This window comes from Choristoneura fumiferana, chromosome Z (genome assembly GCF_025370935.1).
Source record: "Choristoneura fumiferana chromosome Z, NRCan_CFum_1, whole genome shotgun sequence".
NCBI classification, from domain to species: Eukaryota; Metazoa; Arthropoda; class Insecta; order Lepidoptera; family Tortricidae; genus Choristoneura; species Choristoneura fumiferana.
The window spans coordinates 26,563,375-26,582,187 of NC_133472.1; the positions used below are offsets into that span (position 1 = coordinate 26,563,375).

General features: G+C 36.2%; 1 protein-coding gene and 1 long non-coding RNA gene across 2 annotated transcripts in view; one reads left to right on the forward strand and one right to left on the reverse strand.

Moving 5' to 3' along the window:
- Nucleotides 1-14,127: 14,127 nt before the first annotated feature.
- Nucleotides 14,128-15,784, reverse strand: LOC141439222 (uncharacterized). Its single transcript, XR_012452573.1, has 3 exons — nt 15,537-15,784; nt 14,818-15,002; nt 14,128-14,343 (listed from the first exon to the last, which is right to left on the reverse strand). It is a non-coding gene; the product is annotated as an uncharacterized lncRNA (long non-coding RNA).
- Nucleotides 15,785-17,125: 1,341 nt separating this feature from the next.
- LOC141432817 (uncharacterized) overlaps nt 17,126-18,813 on the forward strand; it is a 28,207-nt gene continuing 26,519 nt past the window's right edge. The window contains exon 1 of the mRNA XM_074094606.1: nt 17,126-17,639. Within this exon, the coding sequence (XP_073950707.1) occupies nt 17,421-17,639 (219 nt within the window). The 5' untranslated portion in view covers nt 17,126-17,420. The remainder of the gene's footprint in view (nt 17,640-18,813) is intronic.

The following is an 18,813-nucleotide window of genomic DNA, read 5'->3' on the forward strand; positions in this document are numbered from 1 at the left end:
ATAAAAAAAAGTTTAGGCGGGAATCATCGAAATGTAAGTACTAGCGGGAATATTGACAAGTGTCATTGTCTTTTTTTTTGATTGACTGGACTTGGGCTTTAGCCATTTTGCAAGTAAGTGCCATTGTCATTTTAAGTTTCGTTTAGAAACGTGATACGTGATTTTTTATTTTTGCAGTCCGTTATATCTACATGTTTTAAAGCAATTCGATTTTTTTGGGATTATTTTAGAATGAAATAAACACTTATATAATTGGTAGTTATAATTTAAGTCTGGTACAATTTTAGTTGTCTTACGAATAAAACATTGATTTCTAGTAGTTTTATTTATTTTAGTGCATGTTTGAGAAAAGCACTATACAAGCCTCGGCGTGAAAGAACATGCCAGCCTCGTATACCTATCCGGCCTCGCTTCGCTCGGTCGTCTATACATACTCGGCCTGCAAGCCTTTCTTTCCCGGCCTCTGCAGTAATGTACTATAACTATCGTATTTAGAAACATTAATTTATAGTTATTTTATTTTTTATATTCCTGCTGCTCCCCGCTGAACAGCCGGTTTTTCCTGTGCATTTATTGAACCTGCGCGCGCATTGAAAATGCGGCGCGTTAAAAAAACAAACCATACGCGCCATTTTCCGGTGACACTATCCCGGCCCAGATAATACTGACATGGTAATACCGACCCTGTTTTTTGTGTATACGCCCATATAAACTGACATGAGCTACTATGGGCGTGTACACGAAAAACAGGATCGGTATTTCCATGTCGGTATTATCCGGGCCGGGAAAGAGTGTCACCCAAGTTGCTGCTGTGTGGTTAATTAGTTAATTACTATCAGAAATGTCTACTTCAAAAAAAGTGAAGGCGAGCAAAATATGAACTCAACCCCTCCGGAAATACTTATTTAGGCACGAAACTCGAGTAATAGCCTGTTGCCGTTAAAATCCAGAGAAAAAACCTAGCGGCTTACGAAACATTCAATCAGTGGAAAAACAGCAAAAACGCCAAGTCATTTCGGAGAACGTATTTCTTGCCTACAGACTTCAATGAACTGGCAAATATAATAAATACAAACCTAGCTCGTTATGGTGTATCCATCACTCCAAAGTTGAAAAGCACGTAGACCAAAAATGAAGTTGATTACTCTTAAACTACTAATAATTCTCAAGCAATCTTAGCCGCTATAATTTTCCTTGTAAATTTTATATATTTACTACCATTCTGAATTTTTTCAAATTTTTCCACCCAACAGTTTAGATTTTAGAGTGTGGGGGGGGGGACGCTCGATTTCAATGAAAATTTGCACTTTAAAGTTGAATATTTCGCAAACAGATCACTGATTAGAAAATTGTTTTACCAATCCCCCAGTGGTTTTAAAAGACCTATCCAACGATACCCCACAATAAAGGGTTAGTCGAGAAAGAAAAAATCACCCCCACTTTACGTCTATGGGAGATACCTACCCTAAAAATTTTTTTTTTTTTATTGTACCACTGTCGGCGTGACTGATATGTATATTCATGTCAAATTACAGATTTCTAGTACTAACGGTATCTGAACATACCTGCGGACAGACAGACGGACAGACATGGCAAAACTATAAGGGTTCATAGTTGACTACGGAACCCTGAAAAGGTTTTCATCACACTTGCACGTAAACAGTATCAAAATTATACAGGTTAACTTGGCCGTAATGCTCCATATAAAACCCTCGAGCTTTATATACTGTATCCCTATATATACTGTAGTCTTTGCTTTTGTTCTTGTCACGAAACCCAATGTCAGTAAATGCTGTAGTAAACTAATATTGCTGCGCGCACTGCTGCTGCGCACGGTGCTCCCGTAGCTCGGGCGCGCTGTGCGGGGGAGGATACTGTTGCTGCCCAAGAGCGCAGCCTAAGATATCGGCAATTTTGGTAAAAATAATATTTTTGTTTTACAAATATACTTACTATTTTAGTCACAAATGTGATAAAAAACATTGTATATCGCACGGGCGGTACCTACTGGAATTACGAACATCGACAAAACTGAGGGATTCTAATTGACTCTCGTTCATAATTCCTAGTTTACCGCCCTTAAGATACAGTGCGCTATTGTTATCTTCATCTAGATAATTTATTCTAATAAAAAAGTTGACAACACATAATTTGTGATTCACGTTATTTTTGAATACTTACCTAAATGATTTTACAATGATTTTATTTAAAATTAACTAGGTTGGGATTATTTAAATTACGTCTAACTGTGCTGCGGGGAGATTATATTAGGTATGATTTCTTTATACTACCAAAATGGGGTTGCACTTCATTGATACTGTTTTTTTTTGTAGTAACCACTACTTTATCTGAAAGGACTCTTACATGGGACCCTTTTTTTTCTCCGTTTTAGATGGTTTTAATGACATTTTTGTATAGCCGCCATCAGATATTTTGGAGCGGCCAAGGTGGACAAAAATATCGGAACATGCACTCTATTATTAAGGTGTTCATGTTTTGATTTGATCACCTTCGCCGCTCCGAAATATCTGATGCCGACCGAATCTAACCTAAACTACTGGAATAGGGATGCACCAAAAAAAATAACCTATAGTTTTAATTTTATTTTTTGGAAGAATAGGATATAATTTTAAAATACCGTTTTCATCGATTTTAAATTTGGATGAGTATTTAATTTTTTATAAAAAAAATTACGACATACTCTGGATGACGTCACAGTGAGACAGCCTCGTTCCATTGCCTAGAAAAATTCAGGTCGTACATAACGTAATCTGTGGCATTAGGTACAATGTGACATTAATACAAGCACGGCTTAGGGTCCTAAATGAACCATGACAAATAGTTTTATTTATTTGTCTTCTTTTAGCATCAAAAATTCCTATGTTTGTTTAATGGTGTGATAGAAAAAAGATATTTTTTATTAAAATTTGATATTTAAATTCTGGTACTTGTAACGTAGTAATTTTATAATTTAATTTGTAAAAATACATTGGAAATCCTCGTATGTATTTCGGACTTTACGATAAATGACAACTGTTTAAAGCCGAGTGCGCATCATGTGATTAAAGTTCCGTCTTTGTCACTCTTTGCTATTATAAGCAGGACAGCAACATTTTAAAATGTAAATTTGCTTTGGAGCGTAGACCTGCTTTAGAACTGTCTTTGTGACGGGACTCTGCAGGGGTCAAATGAAGGTCATTACTTAAATTTTGTTTATTTAATTCAGTATATTATATTTTTGGAATTTGATTTCTGAAAACGCTTCACGAAGCCTATTTCTCCAAACGATTTTCGATTTATTATACGTTGTCAAAAATTGGGACATTCCAATTCTTAGGCGCAAGTCAGTCCTGACACTATCATGACAGATTTTCTATGATATTTGAGATAGTAACAATAAAATAATTTTGAATATCTGTCCACTATTGGCGGAATTATCGTGTAACAAACGTAACAAACATACATATACGAAATGAAAACCTCCTCCTTTATTGAAGACGGTTGAAAAACTACAAAATAATAACATTATCATATGAATCATTTTCTATCCCTTGCTACTGCATATTAGAAAAAAAAACGGAACAGTTGTCTATTACGAAATCATTGATATAATTTAAAGCGAACACCATTCGAAATGGTTACAGTCAAGTTACAGACCTACGAATAAATATTAATTCGTAGTTACAGACCATCGCGGGCTATTGTCCACTTTTACTTTTTACAGCGTTTTTCTTATTTTGTAAGCCAGTGACTTGTATAATTGGGTTTGAGCTATATATCCTATGAATACCTACCTAATTCAAAATAATTATAAATAAATAAATAATAAATAAATATCACGGGACAATTCACACCAATTGACCTAGTCCCAAAGTAAGCTTAGCAAAGCTTGTGTTATGGGTACTAAGCAACGGATAAATATAATTATATAGATAGATACATACTTAAATACATATTAAACACCCAAGACCCGAGAACAAACATTCGTATTTTTCATAAAAAAATCTGCCACGACACGGGAATCGAACCCGGGACCTCAAGCTTCGTAGTCAGGTTCTCTAACCACTAGGCCATCTGGTCGTCAAAATAAAATGGATTATAAAAATGAAATGGCTACACATTCAATAAAAGTGTTATTTTTTTGGTCGATCGTCTTATTGTGCACACCGTCCGTCGCACCGTCCCATTGAAATACCTCGCCTTAACCTCAAACAAAAGACTGAGTGCAGAAATAGTTGGCGGTGTGTCTCAAGATTTGTGCACTTACTGTAATAAATAACACGTCACTTTTGTGAAAGAACGATGCGTTAATTATACGCGTGCATTACCCCGGCACCCGGGTGCACAAATCTGGACGATGAAGTTTATATTGTTCTGCAAAACTTAATAGTTGCTGCAGATCTTTGGTCATGGAGCTATTGTAATGCTAAACTCTCGAGAAACCTCTGCCTGTCATGATCACGGAAATAATGGAGATTAGAAAATATTCCCACAAATTTTCTTTAAGTTCTCAGTGGTTGCGTGAAACGTAGGAGCTATTACCAATTACATGTGTTTGCCTTCGAGTAACAGGTACAACGCAGTGCTCGTCGCGCCGACTCGGCAATCATTTAATGAGAAATGACTCAACGCGAACGAAAGGCGGCTATCGCAATGGGCCAAGGTTATTTATGCTAATAACTATGTAACACTTTGAGCAACTTTTTTCTATTATTAATCTTGACTTCGTTTATGAATGCAGACTCCAGTACATACCAGAGTAGGCACGTACCCACATTTTTTACATCTGTCACTTCGGAAATATGAGCGCGTCGCTCATTGTTAGTGTAATATGCCGGAAGGTAGGTACTTAGGAAGGTACAATAAAAATACAAACTGAAACATGGATGCACAGAAAAAACCCAGAAAAAGAGACCAGTGCTGGGAATTATTTTTGTTGGATTTCACGGGTGACCGTAAAATTGACAAATTTGTAGTTGAAATAAAAAAAAAACAAAAAGACTCCAAAAACCAATCTTAAGTGGGTACAATAAACACGCATAAGTACTTTAGTATTATTATGTCACATATTTTTTATAGAAAGAGAAGGCAATAAAAAAGTAAAAAAATATGTTTGTAATTGCATAGTACGATTGCGAAATAGGGTACCTATCGAAATTGTAAAGTCATTGTTCATTATTATTCTGTTATCGTTAATTATGCCTATTAATGACGTTGTACAGAGGGTGGTAGGTGGATGATGTGATGACATGTTTTGTATTTTCGATGGCCACGCCTACAAGTTTGGTGACTTCGAGTTGCATAAGAAATAGAAACTATAGTAGGACAGCAAAAATTTTGACTAGGTTATTATTATTACTATTCCCTCAATGGCGGCCTTAACTGACTAGGTTCAATGTATAACTTTGTGTGGCAAAGAGATATGATCGCTTGTCAATTAAACGTTTCGAAAATATAAACCTTTTCACATGCTATAGTGTCCTAGTAGAAATCCATGAAAATGCATTTTTTTAGCTTTCAGATCACCAGGATATCATGAAGCACCAAGAGACTCGATGCAATGGAATAGCTACCTTGTACGTAAGATATTGAGTTCACAGTAGTTACGAAAATCTTTTCACTTACGTTGCTTCGACGTTAAGCAGAACGGCAGTGCTACCAGGCTAACTCGCTTTAATCTCCTGCCCTAGTCCCTCATCTGTCTATCACCTCATGAGTGAAAAAAATCATAGTAATGTCACTACAGATGCATGCAGTTCGCGAGCCTTCAAATCCCTAGGTTTGCATAAGTATGAAGGTCGATGTACAATAAAGACGTTATTTTGATAAGGTTAAGCAAGCAATGTAATCCTTAAGTTAACGCTTTTCAAAATAATCATGACAAAAAACCATAAAAATAATTTTCTACCAGTCTGAAGTCGGTGTCTCAGCACGAGCAAGTGCAAATAAAACAATATCTCGGTTTTTTTACTTTTTAGTAACATACTATTTAGTTACTTTTCATAATTTACTAGTGCTTACCCGCGGCTTCGAACACGTAAATCATTAGGTCCAGCAGCTGGATTGAAATCCCGGGATTTTAAAAAAATCCCGTGGGAATTCCCGAAACTTAAATTGTTGTTTTCATTGACGTTACATTAAAAACAATTATGGTCAAATTTCATGACTCTAAGCCCAGCGGTTGTTATTTAGAGATTTTATGCCTATCCCATGGGAATATCGGGATAGAAAGTAGCCTATGAGTTATTCCTGATGTCTAGCCACCTACATACCAAATTTCATGATTCTAAGCCCAGCGGTTGTTATTTAGAGATTTTATCCTTATCCCGTGGGAATATCTGGATAAAAGTATTTTATGTTTTAATCCAGGATATAAACGAACTCTTTGCCAAATTTTATCCAAATCCGTCCAGCCGTTTCAGCGTGAAGAAGTAACAAACATACTCACTCACTCACAAGCTCGTGATCACTTACTCACAAACTTTCACATTTATAATATTAGTAGGATAAACGCATTCTATATATATACGAGTATATATATACGAAACACGTAACACAGGATTAGAAAAACCCGACCGACTTGATTTTATTGAAAAAAAAAAACATAACGAGGACACGTAGCTACCAGCCAATCACGAACATTTTAGAGCTGCCAGTGCAATGAAATATATCTCACAAACTTTCACATTTATAATATTACGAGTAGTATACGTATATACATATATCCTACTCTATTTCGTTACAGTAATACCTCCTACTCGTAATCTTACTTTTTGCAGGATAAGTATTGCTAATTTATATAGCTAAACTGGATGAGCATATGAAAAATAGTTTACATCCTATTCTCAGATCTACCGAATATACATAAAAACATCATAAAACTCGGTCAAGCCGTTTCGAAGGAGTTTGGACACAAACATTTTTGACCCGAGAATTTTATTTATTAGAGATGTTTTGTATGTAGTGTAAGCCGTGGTGGCCGAGTGGTTTGAACTATGGTCTCTCAAGCAGAGGATCGTGGGTTCAAACTCCGGCTCGCACCTCTGAGTTTTTCGAAGTTCATGTGCGGAATTACATTTGAAATTTACCACGAGGTTTACGGTGAATGAAACATCGTGAGGAAACCTGCACAAACCTGCGAAGCAATTCAATGGTGTGTGTGAAGTTCCCAATCCGCATTGGGCCCGCGTGGGAACTACTGCCCAAGCCCTCTCATTCTAAGAGGAGGTCTGTGCCATGCAGTGGGACGTATATAGGCTGGGATGATGATGATGATTGTATGTATTGGGTGTAGATTTATTCATTTGTTTAGCGATTTACATACGTTTTATTACGTTTTACAAAAGATTTGTCTCTTTACAGTCTTTTGAAGGTAATTTTCTATTACTTTTTCGTTACATTTCGTTACGCCTTTAGTAGGTAGACCTACCTTCGCATTCGTATGCGGCAGCGAATCTCTGCTGAACTACTGCGGTAGCGAAATATCTGCGGAAAGTTAGTACACTGCAGTTTTTTCGCAAAGAAATGTCATTGTAATTTTCTTCATCTTCTTCTTATTCTTAATTTTCTAAATGAATAATTATTAATTTTCATAATCTGCGTGACCAACTGCATATACCTAATTCGGGATAATTTCGAATTGAATTCAAAAATATTTCAATATTTTCGGCTTCCATGGTGCAAAAATCTGTCATTAACGACAGATCGCATGCGGACGCCTTGCGATGCGAAACACCACTAGCGAAAGGTGTAACGACAATTTCGCAGATCCTTGCGAAACAATACCGACAAGGACGCAACTATTTCATTTAGCTAGTGCTAGAGTGAGACAGCGTATGCGAAACGCTGTCATACAACTGATAACAGGATCAAATAAAACCGTGGGCAATCAGGGGAAAAACTCGTGTAGTTTTGAAAATTGGTACAGTTATACCTTGCAGTATCCAGATGAACGTACTAAAAGTCCTCAAGGGTGGGGTGTGTGCCGACGGTGTAAGGGGGGGGGGGGTTAAAGGTACCTTTTTTAGGTTGAGCCTGCAAGACAACAGTCTTTTGTTTCAATGCAAAACGTCAAATATCCACGATAAAGGCCATTATACACGACTTGAAATTAATAATCTGAATTTCTATGGTTCATTTATTAGTTACTGAATAAATTCACAACACTATGAATATTCTATATGTAAATATATAAATATTGCCGACGCGTTTTACGTCAAATTACGATTTCATTTACATAATAAAGTATTAATGTTGCTAATTAAATGGGCTGCAGTTCGTGTATAATATAATGACCCTAAAAGCCGAACAGCAAACACAATAAAAAAAGTTTTGGCGGGAAAATTGACAAGTGTCATTGTATTTTTTTTGGATTGACTGGACTTCGGCTTTAGCCATTTTGCTAGTAAGCTCCTTTGTCATTTCAAAAGTTTCGTTTAGAAACGTGATTTTTTATTTTTGCAGGCCGTTATATCTACATGTTTTATAGTAATTTGATGTTATTGGAATTATTTTAACGTTTTAAAAAATCATGTTGGAATGTAATAAACACTTATACCTACAGATGGCAGTTATAATTTGAGTCTGGTATTATTTTAGTTGTCTTACGAATAAAACATTGATTTCTAGGAGTTTTTATTTCTTTTAGTGCATATTTGAGAAAAGCACTATACAAGCCTCGGCGTGAAAGAACATGCCAGCCTCGTATACTATCCGGCCTCGCTTCGCTCATCCGTCTATACATACTCGGCCTGCAAGCCTTTCTTTCCCGGCCTCTGCAGTAATGTTGTACTATTATGTCCAAAAAGGCGCACTGATGTTTGTGTTATAATTCGTACGCAGTGACAGTGACATGACAGTTACGTGATTGATGTAGGATTTAAAATCTTATTCCTTGAGCATTATAGATGTGAAAACTGGTGATCAGATTTTTCAATGGATTTTTTAGCCGTAGTTTGAAGGGGTTTAAATAACCTCATTCCTATGGAGTATTGAGTAAATATAAAAATCTACGCAGACGAAGTCGCGGGCAAAAGCTAGTATTGACATATATTGATTTTCGAAAAGAGTCATTCGATTTATTGGGCATTAGGACCAGCATTTTTAGGAATTTAGATTTTCGGAGTTTTGTCTTTAGGAATACTTAGTGATTTTTTAAATTTTGCTACGGAGCCGTTCATAAAATAGATAAATTATAAATAAAAATGTATACAATCATCCACTTCTGAAATGCGTATGAACTTGTGATTCTCTTTATCATCAGAAGATTTTTAAAATCGAGTACAAATCTCTTATCGAAATTAATTCGAACAAACGCACTCGAAAGCGAGATAATTAAGCTTTCTAAAATGGTTTGAGCGACGTGAGTTTGTATGGTAGCTGGTGTGGGGGTGCAATGCGATGCAATAGGGGGGTTGGTTGAAGCCTAGGAAGGGGTTTATAGGAAGTATTGCTAAAGCGTGAGGGCAATAATTAAATCGCTCAGGGCAGAAAGGAACAAAGCGAGGACTAGGATGCACTGAAACTTCGAAGAGGTTATTTTACTAGTAAAACCCTGTTTAAATTGTATAAGTTGCATTATTTACATTCCGGCGATTTTTAACCACTTCATCCTCGTTCGCTTTAAGACCTCGCAATATAATGCAACTTGGACGTTTTCTTGCAGGTCAGATGTGGGCTTTAGTGTTTTTGTGGACTACTAGTTTGAAAAAAAAATATATGGATTTAAGGTGCGGCCAAACCGCTGCTTAAAAAACGGCGACGGCACGGAATCGCAGTGACGCACGACGCACCATATGAAGGGTCCACGGAAAGAACGTGTCTAGTCACCTAAGCAACTTTTTGAGTTATAGCGGTTTGAAAGTTAGTTATCACGAACAATTACTATGGTTACCATTTATTTAAAAGATAAAAAAATAGATTTTTTATTGTTTTCAGATTATTTAATTCAATGGTAAGTCGTAGTACTTTGTGAGCTCTACATTTTGAGATTAAAATCTCAATTAAAAAAAAAGATGACTAGGCATGTTCTTTCCGTGGACCCTTCATATTATTATGTGCACCGTTTTTATCGCATGCTCTCCACACCGCTGCTTAAAATACGGTATAATTATAATTAATATTATAAATATTATAAATATAGGTATATTTGGCCAATGGTACCTCCCACAGACGTACGTGGGGGTGTTTTTTTTTCTCAACTAACCCTATAGTCTAGGTATCATCGGATAGGTCTTAAAACCATTGGGGGGTTGCCCAGACGATTTTCTATTCAGTAATCTGTTTGCAAAATATTCAACTTTAAACAGCAAATTTTCATTAAAATTGAGCGTCCGTCCATCCCTCTCAAATCACTGTTGGGTGGAAAAATTTGAACAAATTCAGGATGGTATATCAAATTTACAAGGAAAATTATAACGGCTAAGATTGCTTGAGAATTAGTAGTAAGTAGTTTAAGAGTAAATATAGCAGCCTACCAAGGTATAAAATATACCCAAACTTGGAAGATTCCTTACCTACACAATACGAAATCCTTAGAAAAATATTACTTGATTTTTTTGTAATAGCTATGGCACCCTATCTCGGGCGTGTTCGACACGCTCTTGGTCAGTTTTATATGATGTGGTATGTTTGTCGAAAAATGGGTACCTATTAGAAAATTATCTTTTAGTTCGAAAGCATCATAGTTATACAAAAGGTACATATATTTAATGAAAATCAGTTTTTTCTAATTTCATTTAGACTTGAAGTTGATGTTTCTGTTTTAAAAAAAGTTAAACACGCGTCATACGTGGTGCGCCTAAAGATATTGATGCCGAAATGATACCATGCAAAATACTTAGAGTGCGTTCGTTTGTTTCGTTGCATCAGGCGCTCGGCGCAACTCTTACCTGGAAATTCTTACTGCTTCTTTAGGAAGTTTTCTATACAATGAACTAAATTCTTACGTATCGCTTTAATAGGTACTTGACTAAAAACCAATGTAAAATTCTGCAGAATAAATAATAAAAGGGTACTGCGAGTTCGCAGAGTACAACCATGAAAATGTTTATGTCAAGTTTTGACTATTTTAGGGCTCAGGCAAATATTTAGTTTTCCAAAAAAGGTTCGTCACCGACAAAGTTTGAGAGCCGCTGCTACAAATACACCTCATTTCACCTCAAGACAATATGTGTAGGTACCTAATAGTGGGCATAGGTTTTACTATGCAATCCGCAGTTTCTCTCTACTGATAATGAAATGAGAGATTATGAGTAAATAGCAGCCTAAGGAATAAAATATACCTAAACTTGGAAGATTCCGTATAAAATACGAAATCCTTAGAAAAATATTACTTAATTTTTTCGTAATGGCTACGGAACCCTATTCTGGGCGTGTCCGACACGCTCTTGGCCGGTTTTTCAAATATTTGCATTCTGTTGAGTGTGATTCGAAGAAAGTTTACCTACGATGCATTCGCATGGTTCGGTCTTGCAACGTTGCATTCTGACTGCAACTGGCACCAGGCGATCAGAAGCTACATGAAGTTTATACCTAGTCCAAATTAAACACGGATAACGATGCAAACACTTGCCGATTTTGGTCTCTTCCAAGATTTTCTTAGTGTCCTTATCTTTAGGTGAGAAGTTAATTCAACTGAAGTTATGGCCCTGTCGAGATAAAGTTGCATGCTTGATAAGTGGACAATAATTATAATATAATATAATAAGCTAGTATGTGTTCCTAGTTAAAATAACACTCAATATTATAGTGACACATAAATATTAATAATAATAATAATAATCATTTATTCAAAAATAAGGTTGTACAAACACTAGAGGATAGAATCGTTTCATACAAGCAAGAAAATATTTAAGTATATTATTTGATTAGACTTTGCCCGCGGCTTCGCACGCGTAAACTGTTAGATCTGGCAGAGAATATAAATAAATTCCAAGATTTCACTGAATTTTCTTGGGGACGTAGTACAGTCACGTCTAAAAGTATGTATACACAAAAAAAATGAAAAATATGTAGCCACACATTTTCATCATAAATATGTATCTATTACTGACACCAAAAAATTGTATTCATTAAACTGTTTCAGTATTATGTAATCACAAAATGCTTCAGAAAGTTGCATACTTAAATAAATTCCATTTAAATGTATCCACCTCGTAGGCAAAAATAAGTATACATGAATGGGTTCCATATACATATAACCACACCAATTTGGCAAATATTTGTATACGCCGTTTGATTCATAAATATATATCCAGACTGCAACAACAAACCTTGTCTGACTGGCTTAGAATCGTAAGTTGTATATTTAACTGATTTGACAATTCACGAAAACAGTGCGGACTTGTCACTGCATATGTCTATCTCACGATTATTCTATGACGCACTTGACAGTCCTTAGATTGAATTGACTTGTAAATATTGAGTATTTCAGTTTAGGGTCATTCTCAGAAAGGTGCACTAAGCTTTTTTTGTTTTTATTTTAATTATATTGTTAATTGTTAGTGGTAGAGCCGCACTGTAGCCAGTTCTTGGTTTGCAGTACGAATGGGCGGGCTCGACCGGGGTAGTACCACACACTCACAGCATATCGACGTGAAGCAGGAGCTAGCTAGTCCTGCTACTGTGTTTCGTACGATGAGTGAGAGATCTATAATTAAAATTACAATGCTTAAAGATTGCAAATTATAGACGCTTCAGTGGATCTGTCCTCAGTGGATGACCCGAACAACTTGATCGCTTTGGCTTAGTCGATATTAATGACCACTCTGGACGTTTCCAAGTATTTGGTGATCTTGATGGTGTATAAAAAATTAAATATATCCATACCAAATTTCATCCAGCTCACTCCAGTCAGTTCATCCCCCATTTTCTCCCCTTAAGGGTTGCTTTTGGAGATAAAAACTAAGTACCCTATGTTCAGCCCCTTGACAGTCGAAACCAGTCGGTTTCGACGTGATACCGGAACAGACAGAGTTACTTTCAATTCATCACTCCATAGTATAAAACAAAGTCGCTTTTTTGTCTGTACGCTTAGATCTTTCAAACTACGCAACGGATTTTGATGCGGTTTTCACAAATAAATAGTGTGGTTCACGGTGTCTATGTATACCGTAACCGTGTTGTGCCGGAACGGGTCACCAGTATATAATATTATTTTAATGGAGTATGGATTCGTAGTATGTATGTCCCTGCCCGCATGCAGGTTACGAAAGAGACAGACATGTAATCTTAACAAAACAGTAATTCTTCAAAACGAATCAAAATATCAAATCGTGTTTACATATTTATGAATCAAACGGCGTATACAAATATTTGCCAAATTGGTGTGGTTATATGTATATGGAACCCATTCATGTATACTTATTTTTGCCTACGAGGTGGATACATTTAAATGGAATTTATTTAAGTATGCAACTTTCTGAAGCATTTTGTGATTACATAATACTGAAAAAGTTTAATGAATAAAATTTTTTGGTGTCAGTAATAGATAAATATTTTTGATACAATGTATGACTACATATTTATGCAACCTTGTTTTTGTATACATATTTTTAGACGTGACTGTACATAAAACACCCGTACTAAATTTCATGCTGATCCTAGCGTGTGAAATTTCGAAATTTTATCCCGATACCGTGTGGATTTTCGTCCATCTACAATCTACAGGAGTAACAAAGATGTGTCACACACACATACATACTCCAAACTTTCGCTTTTACATAATTATAATTTATAATATTAGTAGGATTAACCACCCATGCTAATAATAATATAAAATATTTATATTAGGTAGAATGAAGGTTGATAATATAATAAATAATCACTAAACATTTTCAAGCTGTAATATAATTATGAACCTGTCTATTTTGCGCATTCGTTCAGGTGATTATAGCGTAGTTACTGTATTTCGATATCGTGTGCTTGCAAAAATAAATTGGCTTCCTTTGGAGTACGTCGAGGTACACCTACTTACCGGATGATGGAGTACCTATATCAAAACAAAACTATCGAATGATTCTTTCCCTGATCCCTTTCCTTTTAATCGGGTTCCGGTCCAAAAGTGCTACTACTGAGCGCATTTCTTTAATTCCTGATCAAATATACTCTTGCGAAAAATAAAACATATGTATTAATATCTTTTATTAAGCGTTTCACAAGAAAATCTCCTGCCGTCGTCAATAGCGTTTAAGTGCTTTATGAGTTTTGAGGCAATAAAAACTAACACGGTGATTGTGATGCCGACCCATACACTATAATAAAGACGTATTCTTGCAGACTGCACTATCTTACGAGACGGGGCGGCAGATGAGATGTGCCGACCGCCGCATAAACTCAGCAAACCTTTGAATAAAAATATTTAAATTCCTGATATTTTACGTGACAAGCCATGTTTGTAAAAATTGTTCGAACGAACAGAGATGTCATCACAGACATCTGCCACATAAAATATTAGAAAGTTTGAGAATGATGATGATGAAGCAACCGCTAACTCACATTGGCACAAGCCACCCACCCACAACCCACCCCACCATTGAGGGGAGTAATAATAATAAATAACCAACCCCAACATCAAGCGTCTGCTTCAACACTCACTGTTAAGTTAGGTAGTGTTGTTTTATATGACAGATACTTGTGACGCCGCGTCTGTGTTTATACATAATTATCTGCCATGAGGATAATAGAAACTTAATCGACAATTAAAACAGGGGTTGACTAGTCTTATTTACAATGACTCGCCAAGGGAGACATTATTTCATATACGGAAATATATGTCATAAGGAAAAAAAATATTTCAATAACAGCCGTGCTACTTACGCCTCTTAATTTTGCTGATTTTATTGTTCATTTTAACCGCGAATGAATCCAGACGAAATAATACGGCAGGCCTGCGTCAACAGGATCAAAATGAATGTGAATAGGATGCAAATGAAGACTATTTCAACAAGATTGAAGTCATTGCAAACAATTGATTTAGCAGGAGCACCCATCTTGTTTTAATCCTGAAAATATAATGAGGTTTATTTAATTAATATACAATGTTTTTCTGCACCAAAAAGTTGACCTTACTTAATTGAAATAGGGTTGGGTATCACATCTATCTAATACAGAGAAGCAAACCAGATTCAATACACACTCTACGTTCTAAAACATGGGGAAGTTATGGTAGCTATATTTAAGTATAAGTAATTAAATAATTTCGTTGGCTTCATACCATTCAAAAAATGAATGCCGAAACAAAATCTGACGTGAAGAAGTGTAACTGTACACATACATGTAAAAAGTTATAATCTATTATGCCTAAGCACATGGCCGTGATGTCGAGGAGATATGCCGATTTGCGCTTCTTGATGATCCCGTCATACATACGTAGATATGTATATGATAACCCTTTGCGACCAACATAACGTCAACATACGCATGCAGGTACACTCAAGGTACACTCTTTCAAGAAATTGATCCACTCAAAGAAGTAGATAGGTGATTCACAACTAATTTATAAATCATTAAAAGTGATAATTAATATAAAAACTTACACTAACTTATATCGGTGTATCTTAGAACCTGGAACATTTTAGATACCGAATTAATCAATCTTTTTTCCATTTTTAGTGATTGGTTTTTCAATTATTTCTTGGTGAAGGTGTAATTTATAAATGAATTTTCCATTTTGGCTTTATCTTGTCTTGATTGATGGCGTGGCAATTCGACCAAAACAAGGATTCTGACTTTTAACGCGAAATTGTCAAAATCAATAACATGAACAGTAGAAAACTTTCCAAAGACAATAAATCAATTAAAAACTGCATCTTTAATCCTACTTTAGATCTGCGGTAAAGCTACTGTTACACATGCTAGTTACTATACTACGGCAATTACAAACGTGCGAACTGAGTCATAAATAATTTTAAAGGTACCTCTCGCTCGCACTCACAGGCCTTATGGGACTGCCCTAGTGTTGTGTGTAGTGTGACACTAGAGCTGTCCCATAAGGCCTGTGAGTGCCAGCGAGAGGTACCTTTAAAACGATTTATAACTCAGTTCGCACGTTTGTAATGGCCGTAGTACCTATAGCACGAAAGCAGGCTAGTAGGTAGCATTTGCTCAATAGTAGCATGCTTTCGTGCTAGTAACGAGCATGAATGTGTAAGGCGGCTTTAAGAAAAGCGCGCCAGCTTGATTGACACTTCCACAAAACATTCAATCTCATCTCGCTCACTTACGGCCTCGCAATGTAGGTAAATAAAATTAGGCTCTCCTACTTATATTAATGTAACTTGCACGATTTTATTAGCGGGTCTAAACTGGGCTTGTTTGACTGTTATTAAAGGGTGCGTCTTGTGTGCCTAAAAGCAGTATTCCTTTTCTGGATCCGTCCGCAGGTAACAGCAGAGCCACAATACACATAACTGTTAGGTATATTGTGACAGAGCTTGGATGCACGAGAGCTATCGTTAGGTACCTAACTTTTTTTTAATGAATGAGACAAGGACGGCAATCAAACTATGCATGTTACGAGTGGTTCACCTGACTACAATTTATAAAATGTTAATGCCATTTATTTGTCAACTAGGTATTTTTATTTGTTACAAAAAAATATAAAAACCCTGGTTTTAAGGCTTACATAGTTTTATTTTAATTAGAGTTTCGTCTTGGAATTAGTACTTTTTAGTGACAACTACCCTATTATTTCGAAGAGTGTAGGTACAGCCAAGGAAACTGAATCACGTAGGTAACTACCAGGGTGGAACCTTCGTGCTATTAATGTCATGTTGACATCCCATACATCTGCCAAAGAAATCACAGCGAAATTGTTTATGAAAAGGTTTCACCCTGATAAGAGATTAAATTTACTTGACTGTAGGTACGTTACGTACAATATCTATCTATTTTTAAAGAACAAACTTATAACTGTACGAACAGATGTTAGCGACATCTACACACAAAGTATACAATTAACGCAAACATCAATTTCTTGATAGACTCGCACGTAGCTAAGCTGGTAACTGTACCTCACTAGGTGCACGTTTTTGTCATTCCGAGTACCGTGTTACCAGCAGATGGCTCTGTATTCAAAAAAAGTAGTTGGTAGAAATAATCCTTTTTATCACTACTTATAGGTACTTAAATAATTTAAGGAGATCTTACATAATATTTAAACTGTAATAATTGTATAATTAAGTTTTATTTATTAGTGTGGGGTGGAAAGGTGCGTGTTGATGACAGTTGAAAGGTGGTGGAAATGGGGAGCGAGAAGCGGCAAGCCCTGTCAGTATGAAATGCACCTTAATCGCTGGTGGTCGTGCCGAGTTAAGTGTAGGGTGTGCGCTGTGAGATCGTTACATTCGTTTTCTTCGAAATAAAATCTTATTTGATCATGTGCCTTTGAACTGTAAATATGTTTTAAAATTAAAACTACGATGCATATGCAGGAGCAAGATTATTTCCCCGCAAACCAGGAAGAGGAGTTTAGCAGACCTGTTGAGTCTATAATGCGATGTGAAGACTTCAAAAGCAATTTTGCGAGGAGGCTTTCTAATCGGTACATCACCAGATCACCTGGCTCGACCCCGAAGCAGGACCCGGCGTTGAAATTGCGACCACCAGATACTAGTACTACCGGAACGATCCCCGATCATGCAAGTATTTTTACGCTAGTTATGGTAACCCTCAGGTGTCTATTATGGCATTTATGGCCACTAGTTGGAAAAATGAATCTCGGTAAGCTCAGTTTAGTAGCGTCAAATAGAATCGAGCCATCAAGTTAAAACGGAGCTTAACTACTAAATCTAGATTTATTTTCTTCCAACAAGAAGGTTTAACAACTACTCAGGTAAAACAAACGAATAATGACTGATATAAGCAGACCCAATTAATTATGCATAGCCGTTAAGCATCAGGTCAAAAAAGTGCAGTGCGATATTTTTAATTATAGCGTTTATTTTAATTTTTATATCCATCATGTTACATGATTGATTTTTAACCGACTTTAAAAGAGGAGGTTCTATGTTCCAATGTTTGTATTTTTTTTATGTGTGTTCACCGATAACTCAGTCAATTGTGGACCGATTTTCAAAATTATTTTTTTATTCGAAAGAAAACTCCTGAGGTGGTTGCTTTGTCACCAAGTCAAGATCTAATGATGGGATCCTAGGGAAATCGATGGCAAACCTCAAGTTTTATAGGCACACCTATGGCAATTTTAGCATATTTAGCATTAAGATAAGCATTTGCATTCAAAAAGTATCATTTGGTAAACTGGACCTAATGAAGAAGACCGTAGATGACCAATGGAACTCGTCAAAGCTAAGTAATGCTCGCTCGTCTATAAACGATCATGATTAATATACCTAGATAAGCGACTAAGAAGAAGCTTTAAGTTAATGATTCTTTCGAACTGATATGATGCTGAAGCCAGAAGGTAGGCAACGGAACTCTGTTATAAAACATCGTAACTAAGCCGTGTTTGGGCTAAATGGAATCGTTGTGAGATGTACTTTGGCTATGAATCACTAAAAGTGAGAAATAAAGAATTTTTTTAACAAAAAAGTAAAACCGACTCCAAAAAACTAAAAAAAAATAACAAAAATGGAACCGACTACAAAACCCTTGAAAATATTTTTATATTTACCTACTAGCTTGAAGTCGGTGACTCAGCACGACCCAGCAGGAGGGACTGAAACCCATAGTATGGAGGTGAGGTAGATGACTATTGTTCCACTCCTGCTGGCTCGAGCTGAGGCACCGACTTCGAGCTAGTAGGTACTTACCTAGAAAAATATTTTCAAGGGTTTTGTAGTCGGTTCCATTTTT